The sequence below is a fragment of the Oncorhynchus mykiss genome, chromosome 19, assembly GCF_057628025.1.
Source record: "Oncorhynchus mykiss isolate SJ-2025 chromosome 19, ASM5762802v1, whole genome shotgun sequence".
In the NCBI taxonomy this organism is placed as follows: domain Eukaryota; kingdom Metazoa; phylum Chordata; class Actinopteri; order Salmoniformes; family Salmonidae; genus Oncorhynchus; species Oncorhynchus mykiss.
The window spans coordinates 74439970-74461749 of record NC_143040.1 but is presented as its reverse complement, the minus strand read 5'-3'; the positions used below and the strand labels follow the sequence as shown (position 1 = coordinate 74461749).

General features: G+C 45.0%; 1 protein-coding gene across 3 annotated transcripts in view; it reads left to right on the top strand.

The window, feature by feature from the left end:
- Window positions 1–21780, top strand: part of LOC110498419 (lysyl oxidase homolog 3B) — a 118549-nt gene that overhangs the window by 48801 nt on the left and 47968 nt on the right. For 2 of the 3 annotated variants that reach the window (XM_090211731.1, XM_090211733.1), the window contains 4 exons: window positions 3383–3553; window positions 9778–9841; window positions 10015–10110; window positions 13573–13816. In XM_090211731.1, the coding sequence (XP_090067857.1) occupies window positions 3383–3553; window positions 9778–9841; window positions 10015–10110; window positions 13573–13816 (575 nt within the window). Of the gene's footprint in view, window positions 1–3382; window positions 3554–5768; window positions 5925–9777; window positions 9842–10014; window positions 10111–13572; window positions 13817–21780 lie in introns of all 3 variants that reach the window. The other variant, XM_090211732.1, reaches the window with a different exon arrangement.

Sequence of the window (21780 nt, the reverse complement as noted above, 5' to 3'; positions counted from 1 at the left end):
TTCTACTATGTTCTGTTCTACTATGTTCTATTCTATTCTATTATGTTCTATTCTGTTCTGTTCTATTCTATTATGTTATGTTCTATTCTATTATGTTCTATTCTATTATGTTCTGTTCTACTATGTTCTGTTCTATTATGTTCTGTTCTACTATGTTCTGTTCTACTATGTTCTGTTCTATTATGTTCTATTCTACTATGTTCTATTCTATTATGTTCTGTTCTATTATGTTATGTTCTATTCTGTTCTATTCTATTATGTTCTATTATATTATGTTCTGTTCTATTCTATTATGTTATATTCTATTATGTTCTGTTCTATTATGTTCTGTTCTATTATGTTCTATTCTATTATGTTCTGTTCTATTCTATTATGTTCTATTCTATTATGTTCTGTTCTACTATGTTCTGTTCTATTATGTTCTGTTCTATTCTATTATGTTCTGTTCTACTATGTTCTGTTCTGTTTTATTCCATTCTGTTCTATTCTGTTCTATTATGTTCTGTTCTGTTCTATTATGTTCTGTTCTGTTCTATTATGTTCTGTTCTATTATGTTCTGTTCTGTTTTATTCCATTCTGTTCTATTCTGTTCTATTATGTTCTGTTCAGTTCTGTTCTGTTCTATTATGTTATATTCTGTTCTGTTCTATAATGTTCTGTTCTATTCTGTTTTATTCCATTCTGTTCTATTATGTTCTGTTCTATTATGTTCTATTCTATTTTGTTCTATTCTATTCTATTATGTTCTTATTTATTCTGTTATGTTCTGTTCTATTCTATTCTGTTCTATTCTGTTCTATTCTATTATGTTCTGATCTATTCTGTTCTATTCTGTTCTATTCTATTATGTTCTATTCTATTCATTGCAGTCATTGTCATATCCTGTTTTACTGATAAAATGATGTTAATATGATCATAGAGAACAAACTAAGTAAAAGTTTAGTCAAGCAATTTAGTTTAGCAAAGAGGGGGATATATTGTTTACTGTGAATCTTAAACTGTTTATTGATCAATGACGTGTTGACATTGGTAATAGATTCCTGATCGAGCAGGAGTGTTTGCCTCAGTAATGTTCAATACAATGTTAGTAGTATTGTGATGAGAGACGTAAACCTGGATGCATCCTGACTATGTGATGTGTGTAATGACGTCCTTTACTCTCATCAAACACATGCCTTTAACCCATAAATCAAAGTATCCATCACAAATGCACCCTAATCCCTACAAAGTGCACTACTTTTGATCAAAGCCCTATGGGCCCTGGTAAAAAGTAGTACATTATATAGGGAATAGGGTGCCATTTGGATGGCAGAGATTCAATCAGATCAAGCCTTAACAGATACAGTGCCTTGCGAAAGTATTCGGCCCCCTTGAACTTTGCGACCTTTTGCCATATTTCAGGCTTCAAACATGAAGATATAAAACTGTATTTTTTTGTGAAGAATCAACAAGTGGGACACAATCATGAAGTGGAACGACATTTATTGGATATTTCAAACTTTTTTAACAAATCAAAAACTGAAAAATTGGGCGTGCAAAATTATTCAGCCCCTTTACTTTCAGTGCAGCAAACTCTCTCCAGAAGTTCAGTGAGGATCTCTGAATGATCCAATGTTGACCTAAATGACTAATGATGATAAATACAATCCACCTGTGTGTAATCAAGTCTCCGTATAAATGCACCTGCACTGTGATAGTCTCAGAGGTCCGTTAAAAGCGCAGAGAGCATCATGAAGAACAAGGAACACACCAGGCAGGTCCGAGATACTGTTGTGAAGAAGTTTAAAGCCGGATTTGGATACAAAAAGATTTCCCAAGCTTTAAACATCCCAAGGAGCACTGTGCAAGCGATAATATTGAAATGGAAGGAGTATCAGACCACTGCAAATCTACCAAGACCTGGCCGTCCCTCTAAACTTTCAGCTCATACAAGGAGAAGACTGATCAGAGATGCAGCCAAGAGGCCCATGATCACTCTGGATGAACTGCAGAGATCTACAGCTGAGGTGGGAGACTCTGTCCATAGGACAACAATCAGTCGTATATTTCACAAATCTGGCCTTTATGGAAGAGTGGCAAGAAGAAAGCCATTTCTTAAAGATATCCATAAAAAGTGTTGTTTAAAGTTTGCCACAAGCCACCTGGGAGACACACCAAACATGTGGAAGAAGGTGCTCTGGTCAGATGAAACCAAAATTGAACTTTTTGGCAACAATGCAAAACGTTATGTTTGGCGTAAAAGCAACACAGCTCATCACCCTGAACACACCATCCCCACTGTCAAACATGGTGGTGGCAGCATCATAGTTTGGGCCTGCTTTTCTTCAGCAGGGACAGGGAAGATGGTTAAAATTGATGGGAAGATGGATGGAGCCAAATACAGGACCATTCTGGAAGAAAACCTGATGGAGTCTGCAAAAGACCTGAGACTGGGACGGAGATTTGTCTTCCAACAAGACAATGATCCAAAACATAAAGCAAAATCTACAATGGAATGGTTCAAAAATAAACATATCCAGGTGTTAGAATGGCCAAGTCAAAGTCCAGACCTGAATCCAATCGAGAATCTGTGGAAAGAACTGAAAACTGCTGTTCACAAATGCTCTCCATCCAACCTCACTGAGCTCGAGCTGTTTTGCAAGGAGGAATGGGAAAAAATGTCAGTCTCTCGATGTGCAAAACTGATAGAGACATACCCCAAGCGACTTACAGCTGTAATCGCAGCAAAAGGTGGCGCTACAAAGTATTAACTTAAGGGGGCTGAATAATTTTGCACGCCCAATTTTTCAGTTTTTGATTTGTTAAAAAAGTTTGAAATATCCAATAAATGTCATTCCACTTCATGATTGTGTCCCACTTGTTGTTGATTCTTCACAAAAAAATACAGTTTTATATCTTTATGTTTGAAGCCTGAAATGTGGCAAAAGGTCGCAAAGTTCAAGGGGGCCGAATACTTTCGCAAGGCACTGTAGCTGACTCCTGCATTGCTGTGACAGAGGTGGAACTGTGTTAAAGCTTACAACATTCCACTGTTCTAAATTGTATGAAGGCTATGTGGGATTATTACTAATCCAATGGCAACATCCAATGGCAACGTCCAATGGCAACATCCAATGGCAACATCCAATGGCAACGTCCGCAATAGGGATAACGCCGGGAACTGCTTGCTGATTTAACGTAGTTCCGACATCGCCTAAATAAAAACAATGAAACTGCTATGCAGTTGTCGGTTATCGAAGGGTTAAGGCAGAACTGATTGAATCAAAGTGCTGTATGTCTGGATAAACGCCCTGTGTTCAGCCAGACCGTAATCGCCCATACTAACCCCAATCCACACACTCCCCCTGCCCTCCGCTTCCTAACCCGTCTGCCCAACCACAGATCCGCCTGACAGGGGGCCGTACGCGGTATGAGGGGCGGGTGGAGGTGCTGAGCACAGAGGCTAACGGGACCAGGAGCTGGGGCCTGATATGTGGAGGGGCCTGGGGCACCAAGGAGGCCATGGTGGCCTGCAGACAGCTGGGGCTAGGCTACGCTAACCACGGCCTGCAAGTAGGTGTATTAACCAAGCTAACAGCTTGTACAGTGCTAATAGAACATGCTTAAACCAGGTTATAACCATGGACTACAATTACCATGAATCTCCAACCTCGGATTTGTTCCGCAGATCTCATGGCTAGGGATCTCTGGCTAGGGATCTCATGGCTAGGGATCTCATGGCTAGGGACCTCATGGCTAGGGATCTCATGGCTAGGGACCTCTGGCTAGGGATCTCATGGCTAGGGACCTCATGGCTAGGGATCTCATGGCTAGGGATCTCATGGCTAGGGACCTCATGGCTAGGGATCTCATGGCTAGGGATCTCATGGCTAGGGACCTCATGGCTAGGGATCTCATGGCTAGGGATCTCATGGCTAGGGACCTCATGGCTAGGGACCTCATGGCTAGGGACCTCATGTCTAGGGACCTCTGTCTCAAACCTCAAACCTCTGTCTCAAACAGTGGTATTCAAAGTCGGCTGAGTTTTTCCCCACTAAAGGGCTTCATTACAGACAGAAATACTCCTCAGTTTTATCAGCTGTCCGGCTGGCTGGTCTAAGACGATCCCGCAGGTGAAGAAGCCGGATGTTGAGGTCCTGGGTGGTTACATGTGGTCTGCGGTTGTGAGGCCGGTTGAACGTACCGCCAAATTCTCTAAAACTACACTTCTGGTGGACATTCCTGCAGTCAGCACACCAGTTGCACACTCCCTCAAAACTTGAGACATCTGTGACATTGTGTTGTGTGACAAAACTGCACATTTTAGAGTGACCTTTTATTGTCCCCAGCACAAGGGGCACCTCTGTAATGATCATGCTGTTCAATTAGCTTCTTGATATGCCACACCTGGTGGCTGGCTTATCTTGGCAAAGGTGAAAGGTTCACTAACAGGGATGTAAACACATTTCTGCACAAAATTTGAGAGAAATAAGCTTTTTGTGCGAATAAAACATGCGACCAACACATTACATGTTTATATTTTAGTTTAGTATATATATATATATATATATATATATATAATACCTTTTATAAGAGTACATATTATTGTAAGGAACAATATACAAATGTTTTTGAGAAAGATATTTTGAAAGATACAACTTTATTGAGTAAATATATTTATTGGTTTGTTTTTCTTTTTGATAAAAAGGTTTATTTGTCGACGTAAAAATCCAAATGTACCGATTTGAAGGTTGTTTCAGTAGATTTGGGGTGCGGAAAAATAACTGTAGAAATAATGGGGTTCCATGAAATTCTGGGTCCCCGCTGAAAACGTTTGAATACCACTAGTCTTAAAAACTGGACCAAGACGATATCCTCATGGTTGGAGAACCGTCTTAAACATGGGTGACATTTGGACTCCTCTCTCAGGCTACCTCATCACGAGAGTGTTAACCTCTCAGTCTACCTCATCACGAGAGTGTTAACCTCTCAGGCTAACTCATCACGAGAGTGTTAACCTCTCAGGCTACCTCATCACGAGATTGTTAACCTCTCAGGCTACCTCATCACGAGAGTGTTAACCTCTCAGGCTACCTCATCACGAGAGTGTTAACCTCTCAGGCTACCTCATCACGAGATTGTTAACCTCTCAGGCTACCTCATCACGAGAGTGTTAACCTCTCAGGCTACCTCATCACGAAAATGTTAACCTCTCAGGCTACCTCATCACGAGAGTGTTAACCTCTCAGGCTACCTCATCACGAGAGTGTTAACCATAACAGCCAACCATAACATGCCAGGTAGCGACATCTCATTGGTTCTCCCAACCCACCAAGAAGGAACCAATGTGGCTCCCCGCTCCATGACTCACCCTGACATGTTCACCTTGACATGTTCACCCTGACATGTTCACCTTGACATGTTCACCCTGACATGTTCACCCTGACATGTTCACCCTGACATGTTCACCCTGACATGTTATTCTGTGAGTCTATGAACAAACCCCACAGCTGCTGCTGCATCAGCAAACCCCTGACCCTCAGGACTGTGCACAGACTAGACTTTGGAGGAAGCACAGACGGGCTACAGCAGTGTTTCTCATCTCCAGTCCTCGACTATCCCGAACAAACACCTCTGATTCAACTAGTCAAGGGCTTGATGATTAACTTACTAGTTTAATCAGGTGGTCCGAGGCTACAGCAACAACCAGTACTGTTGGGGTTATTCCAGGACTGGAGTTGAGACAGGAGGTGCCCTCTCACTGACTTCCCCTAGGGCCCCTTTACAGGTGCGTATCGTGGGAGGCAGGACGTACTATGAGGGCCGTGTGGAGGTTCAGGTGGGGGCGCGGTGGGGCACGGTGTGTTCTGCCAGCTGGACCACTAAAGAGGCCATGGTAGTCTGCAGACAGCTAGGCCTGGGATACTCCATGCATGCCATCACTGTGAGTAAGACTGGGAGAAGCAGAAATCAATTCCTTCACAGTATGATGTGTGTTGGAAGTATGATACTGTACTATAGAGCTGGGACAGGTAGTATAGAGCTGGGACAGGTCGTATAGAGCTGGGACAGGTCGTATAGAGCTGGGACAGGTAGTATAGAGCTGGGACAGGTAGAATAGAGCAGGGACAGGTAGTATAGAGCTGGGACAGGTCGTATAGAGATGGGACAGGTAGTATAGAGCCGGGACAGGTAGTGTAGAGTTGGGACAGGTACTATAGAGCTGGGATAGGTAGTATAGAGCGTCAGTGATGTCATCATATAGGTAGGCTCCACACACTGTATCTGACTAGAGCGCCAGTGATGTCATCATAGAGCGCCAGTGATGTCATCATGTAGGTAGGCTACCAGCACTGTATCTGACTAGAGCGCCAGTGATGTCATCATGTAGGTTACCCCAACGTATCTGACAAGAGCGCCAGTGATGTCATCATAGAGCACAGTGATGTCATCATGTAGACTATACCCCCCTGTGTCTGACTAGAGCACCAGTGATGTCATGTAGATTATACCCCCCCTGTTTCTGACTAGAGCACCAGTGATGTCATCATGTAGACTATACCCCCCCTGTTTCTGACTAGAGCACCAGTGATGTCATCATGTAGATTATACCCCCCCTGTTTCTGACTAGAGCACCAGTGATGTCATCATGTAGACTATACCCCCCTGTGTCTGACTAGAGCACCAGTGATGTCATCATGTAGATTATACCCCCCCTGTTTCTGACTAGAGCACCAGTGATGTCATCATGTAGACTATACCCCCCCTGTTTCTGACTAGAGCACCAGTGATGTCATCATGTAGACTATACCCCCCTGCATCTGACTAGAGCATCAGTGATGTCATCATGTAGACTATACCCCCCCTGTATCTGACTAGAGCACCAGTGATGTCATCATGAAGACTATACCCCCCTGTATCTGACTAGAGCACTAGTGATGTCATCATGTAGACTATACCCCCCTGTATCTGACTAGAGCACCAGTGATGTCATCATGTAGACTATACCCCCCTGTATCTGACTAGAGCACCAGTGATGTCATCATGTAGACTATACCCCCCCTGTATCTGACTAGAGCACCAGTGATGTCATCATGAAGACTATACCCCCCTGTATCTGACTAGAGCACCAGTGATGTCATCATGTAGACTATACCCCCCTGTATCTGACTAGAGCACCAGTGATGTCATCATGTAGACTATACCCCCCTGTATCTGACTAGAGCACCAGTGATGTCATCATGTAGACTATACCCCCCCTGTTTCTGACTTGTGCACCAGTGATGTCATCATGAAGACTATACTCCCCTGTATCTGACTAGAGCACCAGTGATGTCATCATGTAGACTATACCCCCCTGTATCTGACTAGAGAGCCAGTGATGTCATCATAGAGCGCCAGTGTCAAGACCAGAGGTGACATTCGCTGTAGACAAAACCATCAGTAGAGTTTAAAATGAGATGGAAACCTATTTAACTTGGGACATGGGAATTTAACCGCAAACGGGATTTTTATGTGCACTACGTCATCACACACAGCCTTTTATCCCCAACAAGCCAATTTGATGGAAACACAACTCTTGGGGTAAAATGAGAATATTGTTTTCATGCAGACTTTAGAATATTCATGTGAAAATGTGTTGCCAATTTGATGGAAACCTAGCTATGCTAACCTATTTGACATATCACCCCTCACCTCTCCACCAAGATAGCTGGTGTGTGGTGATCGTTTCACTCCTCACCTCTCCACCAAGATAGCTGGTGTGTGGTGATCGTTTCACCCCTCACCTCTCCACCAAGATAGCTGGTGTGTGGTGATCGTTTCACCCCTCACCTCTCCACCAAGATAGCTGGTGTGTGGTGATCGTTTCACCCCTCACCTCTCCACCAAGATAGCTGGTATGTGGTGATCGTTTCACCCCTCACCTCTCCACCAAGATAGCTGGTGTGTGGTGATCGTTTCACCCCTCACCTCTCCACCAAGATAGCTGGTGTGTGGTGATCGTTTCACTCCTCACCTCTCCACCAAGATAGCTGGTGTGTGGTGATCGTTTCACCCCTCACCTCTCCACCAAGATAGCTGGTGTGTGGTGATCGTTTCACCCCTCACCTCTCCACCAAGATAGCTGGTGTGTGGTGATCGTTTCACCCCTCACCTCTCCACCAAGATAGCTGGTGTGTGGTGATCGTTTCACCCCTCACCTCTCCACCAAGATAGCTGGTGTGTGGTGATCGTTTCACCCCTCACCTCTCCACCAAGATAGCTGGTATGTGGTGATCGTTTCACTCCTCATCTCTCCACCAAGATAGCTGGTGTGTGGTGATCGTTTCACTCCTCACCTCTCCACCAAGATAGCTGGTGTGTGGTGATCGTTTCACCCTTCACCTCTCCACCAAGATAGCTGGTGTGTGGTGATCGTTTCACCCCTCACCTCTCCACCAAGATAGCTGGTGTGTGGTGATCGTTTCACTCCTCACCTCTCCACCAAGATAGCTGGTGTGTGGTGATCGTTTCACCCCTCACGTCTCCACCAAGATAGCTGGTGTGTGGTGATCGTTTCACTCCTCACCTCTCCACCAAGATAGCTGGTGTGTGGTGATCGTTTCACTCCTCACCTCTCCACCAAGATAGCTGGTGTGTGGTGATCGTTTCACCCCTCACCTCTCCACCAAGATAGCTGGTGTGTGGTGATCGTTTCACTCCTCACCTCTCCACCAAGATAGCTGGTGTGTGGTGATCGTTTCACTCCTCACCTCTCCACCAAGATATCTGGTGTGTGGTGATCGTTTCACCCCTCACCTCTCCACCAAGATAGCTGGTGTGTGGTGATCGTTTCACTCCTCACCTCTCCACCAAGATAGCTGGTGTGTGGTGATCGTTTCACCCTTCACCTCTCCACCAAGATAGCTGGTGTGTGGTGATCGTTTCACCCCTCACCTCTCCACCAAGATAGCTGGTGTGTGGTGATCGTTTCACTCCTCACCTCTCCACCAAGATAGCTGGTGTGTGGTGATCGTTTCACCCCTCACGTCTCCACCAAGATAGCTGGTGTGTGGTGATCGTTTCACTCCTCACCTCTCCACCAAGATAGCTGGTGTGTGGTGATCGTTTCACTCCTCACCTCTCCACCAAGATAGCTGGTGTGTGGTGATCGTTTCACCCCTCACCTCTCCACCAAGATAGCTGGTGTGTGGTGATCGTTTCACTCCTCACCTCTCCACCAAGATAGCTGGTGTGTGGTGATCGTTTCACTCCTCACCTCTCCACCAAGATATCTGGTGTGTGGTGATCGTTTCACCCCTCACCTCTCCACCAAGATAGCTGGTGTGTGGTGATCGTTTCACTCCTCACCTCTCCACCAAGATAGCTGGTGTGTGGTGATCGTTTCACTCCTCACGTCTCCACCAAGATAGCTGGTGTGTGGTGATCGTTTCACCCTTCACCTCTCCACCAAGATAGCTGGTGTGTGGTGATCGTTTCACCCCTCACGTCTCCACCAAGATAGCTGGTGTGTGGTGATCGTATCACCCCTCACCTCTCCACCAAGATAGCTGGTGTGTGGTGATCGTTTTGGCACCTTTCAGATGGGTGCTACACATTGGTAGAGGAAGAGGTTTTCCCATTACTACATAAAGCTCTTTGAGCTACATGAAAAGCACTCCAATCAATTATTATTATTATTATCATAACCTATTGCCAAGTGTCCCTTGTAAAATAGGTCTCAATGGGACTTCCTGGATAAATCAAGGTTTGATGATAACCTCCTGCTATTTGTTTGTGTTTCCCCTGTTGCCAAGGAAACATGGTACTGGGACAGTAGTAACGTGACCGAGATGGTGATGAGTGGAGTGAAATGTACAGGTAGGGTTGTGGAACTCCTGGTAATTTACCAAATATTAAACAAAAAAACGCATTTATATAGTTTACATGTTATGAAAATTCCTTAAAATCCTTGAAAATTACAAAAAAAATCAGATTAGTTTACTGGTAAATTTCAGAAAAGTGTCTAATAACATCCCCTTCCCTTTGTATAGGAAACGAGATGTCTCTGAGCCACTGCCAGCATCACAGGACTGTCAGCTGTCAGAAGACTGCTGCCAAGTTCTCTGCTGGGGTCATCTGCTCAGAGAGTGAGTTCCTGAAGGACCTGTTGGGCTGGATATTCTTCAGGGCTTCTTAGCTCCATGTGTTCCAGGTGTTTGTAAGGGCACGGACGACAGATTGAGGTGGTTTAATAACCCTGATTCAGATAGAGCAGGAATGGCACGGCACAGTCAATGGGCTAAGGCATTTTAAGGTATTGCTTGGCAATTGTTTTAACCAAGAGTGTGTTTAATTCTGAAAAAGTGGAAATACAACAGTGAATTATATAATGCATGAGTTCTAATGTCAATCAATTAATCAAACGTATTTATAAAGCCCTTTTTACATCAGCTGATATCTCAACGTGCTGTACAGAAACCCAGCCTAAAACCCCAAACAGCAAGCAATGCAGATGTAGAAGCACGGTGGCTAGGAAAAACTCCTTAGAAAGGAAGAAACCTAGAGAGGAACCAGGCTATGACAAATGTTTTTTGTTTTTAGGGGTCAGGCTGCATCCTGGGTATTACACAAGGTTACATTTAGATCCCCCGTTAGATGGTTAACTGATTTTTGTCCTCTGACCTCCGTGGGTAGCTGGAGGGAGTCTGGAAGGGCATCTAGGAATCTTTGGGATGTCTGAGAATTTATAGCACAGCTTTTGATTATCCTTGGTTAGGGTCTGAGCAGATTATTTGTTGCGATTGCAAACGTAATAAAATAGTGGTCCGATAGTCCAGGATTATGAGGAAAAACATTAAGATCCACAATATTTATTCCACGGGACAAAACTAGGTCCAGAGTATGACTGTGACAGTGAGTGGGTCCAGAGACATGTTGGACAAAACCCACTTAGTCGATGATGGCTCCGAAAGCCTTTTGGAGTGGGTCTGTGGACTTTTCCGTGTGAATATTAAAGTCACCAAAAATTAGAATATTATCTGCTATGACTACAAGGTCCGATAGGAATTCAGGGAACTCAGTTAGGAACGCTGTATAGGGCCCAGGAGGCCTGTAAACAGTAGCTATAAAAAGTGATTGAGTTGAGCTGCATAGATTTCATGACTAGAAGCTCAAAAGACGAAAACGCAGTCATTTTCTTTTTTGTAAATTGAAATTTGGTATCGTAAATGTTAGCAACACCTCCACCTTTGCGGGATGCGCGGGGGATATGGTCACTAATGTAACCAGGAGGAGAAGCCTCATTTAACACAGTAAATTAATCAGGTTTAAGCCATGTTTCAGTCAGGCTAATCACATCAATATTATGATCAGTGATTAGTTCATTGACTATAACTGCCTTGGAAGTGAGGGATCTAACATTAAGTTGCCCTATTTTGAGATGTGAGGTATCACAATCTCTTTCAATAATGACAGGAAAAGAGGAGGTCTTTATCCCAGTGAGATTGCTAAGGCGAACACCGCCATGTTTAGTTTTTCCCAACTTAGATCGAGGCACAGACACGGTCTCAATGGGGATAGCTGAGCTGACTACACTGACTGTGCTAGTTGCAGACACTAAGCTGGCTAACAGCCTGCTGCCTGGCCTGCACCCTATCACATTGTGGAGCTAGATGAGTTAGAGCCCTGTCTACATGACAGAGCAACAACATGACTGGTACTTCACTAATAAAGAGATCCACACATTACTACAGGCAGTGTCACCAGATGTTTTATGCATCAGTTACTTTCACATTGATGTCGGCGTAGGCAGCGCGTCCAATAGGAAGATAAGCTTCCCCTAAAGTAAATTGAATTCAATTAGCCAAAATTAGCTATATAATTACTCGTACATACATACATAAATAAAATCATTCAAAATACTGTACCAGATAGCATGATTTGGCAACAGAGGATCATTTTTTTAATGTGGATTGTTTTAAGCTCGCATTTTGGGCAATGCGCACGGCAAATAGCAACGCGCACGGCAAATAGCAACGCGCACGACAAATAGCAACGAGCACGACAAATAGCAACGAGCACGACAAATAGCAACGAGCACGACAAATAGCAACGAGCACGACAAATAGCAACGTGCACGACAAATAGCAACGATCGCTGCAAATAGCAACGAGCGCGACAAATAGCAACGCGCACGACAAATAGCAACGCGCACGGCAAATAGCAACGAGCACGACAAATAGCAACGAGCGCGACAAATAGCAACGCGCACGACAAATAGCAACGCGCACGGCAAATAGCAACGAGCACGACAAATAGCAACGAGCGCGGCAAATAGCAACGATCGCTGCAAATAGCAACGCGCACGACAAATAGCAACGCGCACGACAAATAGCAACGCGCACGACAAATAGCAACGAGCACGACAAATAGCAACGAGCACGACAAATAGCAACGCGCACGACAAATAGCAACGAGCACGACAAATAGCAACGCACACGGCAAATAGCAACGCGCACGGCAAATAGCAACGCGCACGACAAATAGCAACGAGCGCGGCAAATAGCAACGATCGCTGCAAATAGCAACGCGCACGACAAATAGCAACGCGCACGACAAATAGCAACGCGCACGACAAATAGCAACGCGCACGACAAATGGCAACGAGCACGACAAATAGCAACGCACACGGCAAATAGCAACGCGCACGGCAAATAGCAACGCGCCCGGCAAATAGCAATGCGCAACGCAAATAGCTAAACTGACCCCACTCTGACGCACCCTGGGTTTAGTTAAACTGACCCCACTCTGACACACCCTGGGTTTAGTTAAACTGACCCCACTCTGACACACCCTGGGTTTAGTTAAACTGACCCCACTCTGACGCACCCTGGGTTTAGCTAAACTGACCCCACCCTGAACTGACCCTGGGTTTAGTTAAACTGACCCCACTCTGACACACCCTGGGTTTAGTTAAACTGACCCCACTCTGACGCACCCTGGGTTTAGTTAAACTGACCCCACTCTGACACACCCTGGGTTTAGTTAAACTGACCCCACTCTGATGCACCCTGGGTTTAGCTAAACTGACCCCACTCTGACACACCCTGGGTTTAGTTAAACTGACCCCACTCTGACACACCCTGGGTTTAGTTAAACTGACCCCACTCTGATGCACCCTGGGTTTAGCTAAACTGACCCCACTGTTCTAAACAGCCAACATAAAACAAATGGCAATGGAAACTACTGCTCAGTACATGTTGACAGTTTGACCGTTCCTCCTCCCCTCCTCTCTCCTCCTCTCTCCTCCTCCTCTCCTCCTCTCTCCTCCTCCCCCTCCTCCTCTCCTCCTCTCTCCTCCTCCTCTCTCCTCCTCCTCTCCTCCTCTCTCCTCCTCCCCCTCCTCCTCTCTCCTCCTCCCCCTCCTCCTCTCTCCTCCTCCCCCTCCTCCTCCCCTCCTCCTCCTCTCCTCGTCTCTCCTCCTCCTCTCCTCCTCTCTCCTCCTCTCTCCTCCTCCTCTCCTCCTCTCCTTCTCCTCTCCTCCTCTCTCCTCCTCCTCTCCTCCTCTCTCCTCCTCCCCCTCCTCCTCCTCTCCTCCTCTCTCCTCCCAGCTGCGTCTGACCTGGTCCTGAATGCTCCCCTGGTCCAGCAGTCCGTGTACATTGAGGACCGCCCGCTCCACATGCTGTACTGCGCAGCGGAGGAGAACTGTCTGTCTAAGTCTGCTGCTAGTGCTAACTGGCCCTACGGACACCGCCGCCTGCTACGGTTCTCCTCTCAGATCCACAACATCGGACGGGCCGACTTCAGGCCCAAGGCTGGACGCCACTCCTGGGTCTGGCACGCCTGTCACGGGTAACTATGGCAACCTAGTCATCTAGCGCAGTGGTTTCCAACCTGTGGTCCGCAGGGGTGCTGCAGGTGGTCCGCCAATTATTTTCAATAAAATAAAATATATTATAACAGTTGGGAGTATTTACGGTATAATAAGTAGTTTTACATTCCCCTAACATTACATTACCTTTAACCATGCATTACCTTAACATTACATTACCTTTAACCATGCATTACCTTTACCTTACATTTAACAATACATTACCTTTACCTTACCGTTAAGAATACATTACATTTACCTTACATTTACCACTACATTACCTATACCAATACATTACCTTTACCTTACCGTTAAGAATACATTACCGTTACCTTACATTTAACAATACATTACCTTTACCTTACCGTTAAGAATACATTACCTTTAACAATACATTACCTTTGCATTACCGTTAAGAATACATTACCTTTAACAATACATTACCTTTACCTTACCATTAAGAATACATTACCTTTAACAATACATGACCTTTACCTTACCATTAAGAATACATTACATTTACCTTACATTTACCACTACATTACCTATACCAATACATTACCTTTACCTTACCGTTAAGAATACATTACCTTTACCTTACATTTAACAATACATTACCTATACCAATACATTACCTTTACCTTACATTTAACAATACATTACCTATACCAATACATTACCTTTACATATACCTTTAACAATACATTACATTGAACAATACATTACCTTTTACAATACATTACATTTACCGTACCATTACCTTACATTTAACAATACATTACCTTTACCTTACCGTTAAGAATACATTACCTTTAACAATACATTACCTTTACCTTACCGTTAAGAATACATTACCTTTAACAATACATTACCTTTACCTTACCATTAAGAATACATTACATTTACCTTACATTTACCACTACATTACCTATACCAATACATTACCTTTACATTACATTTACCACTACATTACCTATACCAATACATTACCTTTACATTACCGTTAAGAATACATTATCATTAACAATACATTACCTTTACCTTACCTTTAACATTACATTACTTTCGTTGACAGTCTCTCTAGTGATGGTTTTAAACGTTTAGAAACAGCAGCGCTGTGCTGTAGTCGTTGACAGTCTCTCTCTAGTGATGGTTTTAAACATTTAGAAACAGCAGCACTGTGCTGTAGTCGTTGACAGTCTCTCTCTAGTCGTGGTTTTAAACGTTTTGAACAGTATCACAGTATCAACTTTGATATAGCTTTCGTTTAAGCCTGTTACGTTACTGCAGACACGGACATCTTAGCCAGCGGTAGGCCTATAGTGCACTTGATTTGCCCTCTGGGCCCACCGGGAATGCAGAATTTGTACATTCAGACACATGAAATGGTTCCAAATAGCAACAGTTCGCCTACCCGGCACACAGGGCAGCTGAATCAGGTGCACCTACCGCCAACAGCCTGAGATTAATAATAAAAAAATAGGAACACAATGCTTTATCTTTGTTTTGTTTTTACAGAAATCTCATAGATACCCCTGACCTATACTCTCAGATCAGATACCCCTGACCTATACTCTCAGATCAGATACCCCTGACCTATACTCTCAGATCAGATACCCCTGACCTATACTCTCAGATCAGATACCCCTGACCTATACTGTCAGATCAGATACCCCTGACCTATACTCTCAGATCAGATACCCCTGACCTATACTCTCAGATCAGATACCCCTGACCTATACTCTCAGATCAGATACCCCTGACCTATACTCTCAGATCAGATACCCCTGACCTATAACTCTCAGATCAGATACCCCTGACCTATACTCTCAGATCAGATACCCCTGACCTATACTCTCAGATCAGATACCCCTGACCTATACTCTCAGATCAGATACCCCTGACCTATACTGTCAGATCAGATACCCCTGACCTATACTCTCAGATCGGATACCCCTGACCTATACTCTCAGATCAGATACCCCTGACCTATACTCTCAGATCAGATACCCCTGACCTATACTCTCATATCAGATACCCCTGACATATACTCTCAGATCAGATACCCCTGACCTATACTCTCATATCAGATACCCCTGACCTATACTGTCAGATCAGATACCCCTGACCTATACTCTCATATCAGATATCCCTGACCTATACGCTCAGATCAGATATCCCTGACCTATACTCTCATATCAGATATCCCTGACCTATACTGTCAAATCAGATACCCCTGACCTATACTCTCATATCAGATATCCCTGACCTATACTGTCAGATCAGATACCCCTGACCTATACTCTCAGATCAGATATCCCTGACATATACTCTCAGATCAGATTGCCCTGACCTATACTCTCAGATCAGATAGCCCTGACCTATACTCTCAGATCAGATAGCCCTGACCTATACTGTCAGATCAGATACCCCTGACCTATACTCTCAGATCAGATAGCCCTGACCTATACTGTCAGATCAGATACCCCTGACCTATACTCTCAGATCAGATAGCCCTGACCTATACTCTCAGATCAGATACCCCTGACCTATACTCTCAGATCAGATAACCCTGACCTATACTCTCAGATCAGATACCCCTGACCTATACTCTCATATCAGATACCCCTGACCTATACTCTCAGATCAGATACCCCTGACCTATACTCTCAGATCAGATACCCCTGACCTATACTCTCAGATCAGATATCCCTGACCTATACTCTCAGATCAGATACCCCTGACCTATACTGTCAGATCAGATACCCCTGACCTATACTCTCAGATCAGATAGCCCTGACCTATACTCTCAGATCAGATAGCCCTGAGCTATACTCTCAGATCAGATACCCCTGACCTATACTCTCAGATCAGATATCCCTGACCTATACTCTCAGATCAGATACCCCTGACCTATACTCTCAGATCAGATACCCCTGACCTATACTCTCAGATCAGATACCCCTGACCTATACTCTCAGATCAGATAGCCCTGACCTATACTCTCAGATCAGATACCCCTGACCTATACTCTCAGATCAGATACCCCTGACCTATACTCTCAGATCAGATAGCCCTGACCTATACTCTCAGATCAGATAGCCCTGACCTATACTCTCAGATCAGATACCCCTGACCTATACTCTCAGATCAGATAGCCCTGACCTATACTCTCAGATCAGATATCCCTGACCAATACTCTCAGATCAGATACCCCTGACCTATACTCTCAGATCAGATACCCCTGACCTATACTCTCAGATCAGATACCCCTGACCTATACTCTCAGATCAGATAGTCCTGACCTATACTCTCAGATCAGATACCCCTGACCTATACTCTCAGATCAGATACCCCTGACCTATACTCTCAGATCAGATACCCCTGACCTATACTGTCAGATCAGATACCCCTGACCTATACTCTCAGATCAGATACCCTTGAACTATACTCTCAGATCAGATACCCCTGACCTATACTCTCAGATCAGATATCCCTGACCTATACTCTCAAATCAGATACCCCTGACCTATACTCTCAGATCAGACACCCCTGACCTATACTCTCAGATCAGATACCGATGACCTCTAATCTCAGATCAGATACCCCTGACCTATACTCTCAGATCAGATACCCCTGACCTATACTCTCAGATCAGATAGCCCTGACCTATACTCTCAGATCAGATAGCCCTGACCTATACTCTCAGATCAGATAGCCCTGAGCTATACTCTCAGATCAGATACCCCTGACCTATACTCTCAGATCAGATATCCCTGACCTATACTCTCAGATCAGATACCCCTGACCTATACTATCAGATCAGATACCCCTGACCTATACTCTCAGATCAGATAGCCCTGACCTATACTCTCAGATCAGATACCCCTGACCTATACTCTCAGATCAGATACCCCTGACCTATACTCTCAGATCAGATAGCCCTGACCTATACTCTCAGATCAGATAGCCCTGACCTATACTCTCAGATCAGATAGCCCTGACCTATACTCTCAGATCAGATACCCCTGACCTATACTCTCAGATCAGATACCCCTGACCTATACTCTCAGATCAGATATCCCTGACCTATACTCTCAGATCAGATACCCCTGACCTATACTCTCAGATCAGATACCCCTGACCTATACTCTCAGATCAGATAGCCCTGACCTATACTCTCAGATCAGATACCCCTGACCTATACTCTCAGATCAGATACCCCTGACCTATACTCTCAGATCAGATAGCCCTGACCTATACTCTCAGATCAGATATCCCTGACCTATACTGTCAGATCAGATACCCCTGACCTATACTCTCAGATCAGATAGCCCTGACCTATACTCTCAGATCAGATACCCCTGACCTATACTCTCAGATCAGATATCCCTGACCTATACTCTCAGATCAGATAGCCCTGACCTATACTCTCAGATCAGATAGCCCTGACCTATACTCTCAGATCAGATAGCCCTGACCTATACTGTCAGATCAGATAGCCCTGACCTATACTGTCAGATCAGATACCCCTGACCTATACTCTCAGATCAGATAGCCCTGACCTATACTCTCAGATCAGATACCCCTGACCTATACTCTCAGATCAGATACCCCTGACCTATACTCTCAGATCAGATACCCCTGACCTATACTCTCATATCAGATACCCCTGACCTATACTCTCAGATCAGATACCCCTGACCTATACTCTCAGATCAGATACCCCTGACCTATACTCTCAGATCAGATATCCCTGACCTATACTCTCAGATCAGATACCCCTGACCTATACTGTCAGATCAGATACCCCTGACCTATACTCTCAGATCAGATAGCCCTGACCTATACTCTCAGATCAGATAGCCCTGACCTACACTCTCAGATCAGATACCCCTGACCTATACTCTCAGATCAGATACCCCTGACCTATACTCTCAGATCAGATACCCCTGACCTATACTCTCAGATCAGATATCCCTGACCTATACTCTCAAATCAGATACCCCTGACCTATACTCTCAGATCAGACACCCCTGACCTATACTCTCAGATCAGATACCGATGACCTCTAATCTCAGATCAGATACCCCTGACCTATACTCTCAGATCAGATACCCCTGACCTATACTCTCAGATCAGATAGCCCTGACCTATACTCTCAGATCAGATAGCCCTGACCTATACTCTCAGATCAGATAGCCCTGAGCTATACTCTCAGATCAGATACCCCTGACCTATACTCTCAGATCAGATATCCCTGACCTATACTCTCAGATCAGATACCCCTGACCTATACTCTCAGATCAGATAGCCCTGACCTATACTCTCAGATCAGATATCCCTGACCTTAGTTCCAAGATGGCGTAGCAGTAGGACGTGTTGTCGTGTTCCTTGTATATATCGTTTGTTTTCGTTTCGTTTTCTTCACATATCTTTAAAACTTTTTGCTGAACCTCAACTTCTTCTAAATACTCTCCTGCAACCCGCCTCACCCAACGTAGCTTTTTTTCCTAAAGTATTTATATTTACTTCGGATCTGGAACCCCTCAACTGAAGCTAGCCAACTAGCAAACTAACTACCAGCTTCAGCAAAACATTGCTAGCGGTCTTCAGCTAACCGGTCAGCTAACCGGTCATCAGCTAACCTTTAGCTCGGAAAGCTCTCGCCAGTTCGAACAACGCGACTCTAACCAGAGCATAACGGACCTATCTATTATTTTATTTTTATTTTTCACCCCCGGATTCCCATCGCAAACGGAACATTTTGAGCTCCTGGGCTACAATATCCAGACCCACGACCGGTCCATTGATGTCACCGCATGAAGAGGAATAAACAGACTCCCCCCATCGCGACGTCCCCAAAGGCTAACTCTCTAGCCCTTGCTATCTCCTTGCTTGCAAATTCGGCCTGCTAACTGCTAGCTTGTTTAGCCCGGTCCGCTAACTGCTACCGTGTTTAGCACCGTCTACTAACTGTTAGCTTGTTAGCACAGGCCTGCTAACCATCTGAATCGCCGCGTCCCAAACACTCACTGAACCCATATTTACTTTCTATCCCTTTTGGATTTTTTATTTGTTTATACCTTCCGGTAACCTGCCTCACCCAATGTGATACGGAACCGCTATTATCTTTACACTTTTAGAACACACTCAAGAACCTTCAGAAGCTAACCAGCTAACTGGCTACAAGCTATTTAGTCATTGTTAGTTTTCTAACCTGGATAACACTCGCCAGTCCAGCTTCCCTGCCCCATCCACCGCTGCCCCTTGGACACTGATCACTTGGCTACATAGCTGATGCATGCTGGACTGTCCATTAATTCACGGTAATCCATTCTGCTTGTTTATGTTTTATCTGTCGGCCCCAGCCGCATTTAGGCTCTGTGTGTAGTTAATCCGACCCTCTCTGCCTAATCAATCGCCATTCTACCTGCTGTTGTTGTGCTAGCTGATTAGCTGTTGTTGTCTCACCTACTGTTTTAGCTAGCTCTCCCAATTCAACACCTGTGATTACTGTATGCCTTGCTGTATGTCTCTCTCAAATGTCAATATGCCTTGTATACTGTTGTGCAGGTTAGTTATCATTGTTTTAGTTTACAATGGAGCCCCTAGTTCCACTCTTTATACCCCTGATACCTCCTTTGTCCCACCCCCCACACATGCGGTGACCTCACCCATTACAACCAGCATGTCCAGAGATACAACCTCTCTCATCATCACCCAGTGCCTGGGCTTACCTCCGCTGTACCCGCACCCCACCATACCCCTGTCTGCGCATTATGCCCTGAATATATTCTACCATGCCCAGAAACCTGCTCCTCTTATTCTCTGTCCCCAACGCCCTAGGCGACCAGTTTTGATAGCCTTCAGCCGCACCCTCATACTACTCCTTCTCTGTTCCGCGGGTGATGTGGAGGTAAACCCAGGCCCTGCATGTCCCCAGGCACCCTCATTTGTTGACTTCTGTGATCGAAAAAGCCTTGGTTTCATGCATGTCAACATCAGAAGCCTCCTCCCTAAGTGTGTCTTACTCACTGCTCTAGCACACTCTGCTAACCCTGATGTCCTTGCCGTGTCTGAATCCTGGCTCAGGAAGGCCACCAAAAATTCTGAGATTTCCATACCCAACTATAACATCTTCCGTCAAGATAGAACTGCCAAAGGGGGAGGAGTTGCAGTCTACTGCAGAGATAGCCTGCAAAGTAATGTCATACTCTCCAGGTCCATACCCAAACAGTTCGAACTACTAATTTTGAAAATTACTCTCTCCAGAAATAAGTCTCTCACTGTTGCCGCCTGCTACCGACCCCCCTCAGCTCCCAGCTGTGCCCTGGACACCATTTGTGAATTGATCGCCCCCCATCTAGCTTCAGAGTTTGTTCTGTTAGGTGACCTAAACTGGGATATGCTTAACACCCCGGCAGTCCTACAATCTAAGCTAGATGCCCTCAATCTCACTCAAATCATCAAGGAACCCACCAGGTACAACCCTAACTCTGTAAACAAGGGCACCCTCATTGACGTCATCCTGACCAACTGGCCCTCCAAATACACCTCCGCTGTCTACAACCAGGATCTCAGCGATCACTGCCTCATTGCCTGTATCCGCTACGGAGCCGCAGTCAAACGACCACCCCTCATCACTGTCAAACGCTCCCTAAAACACTTCTGTGAGCAGGCCTTTCTAATCGACCTGGCCCGGGTATCCTGGAAGGACATTGACCTCATCCCGTCAGTTGAGGATGCCTGGTCTTTCTTTAAAAGTAACTTCCTCACCATTTTAGATAAGCATGCTCCGTTCAAAAAATGCAGAACTAAGAACAGATATAGCCCCTGGTTCACTCCAGACCTGACTGCCCTCGACCAGCACAAAAACATCCTGTGGCGGACTGCGCTAACATCGAATAGTCCCCGCGATATGCAACTGTTCAGGGAAGTCAGG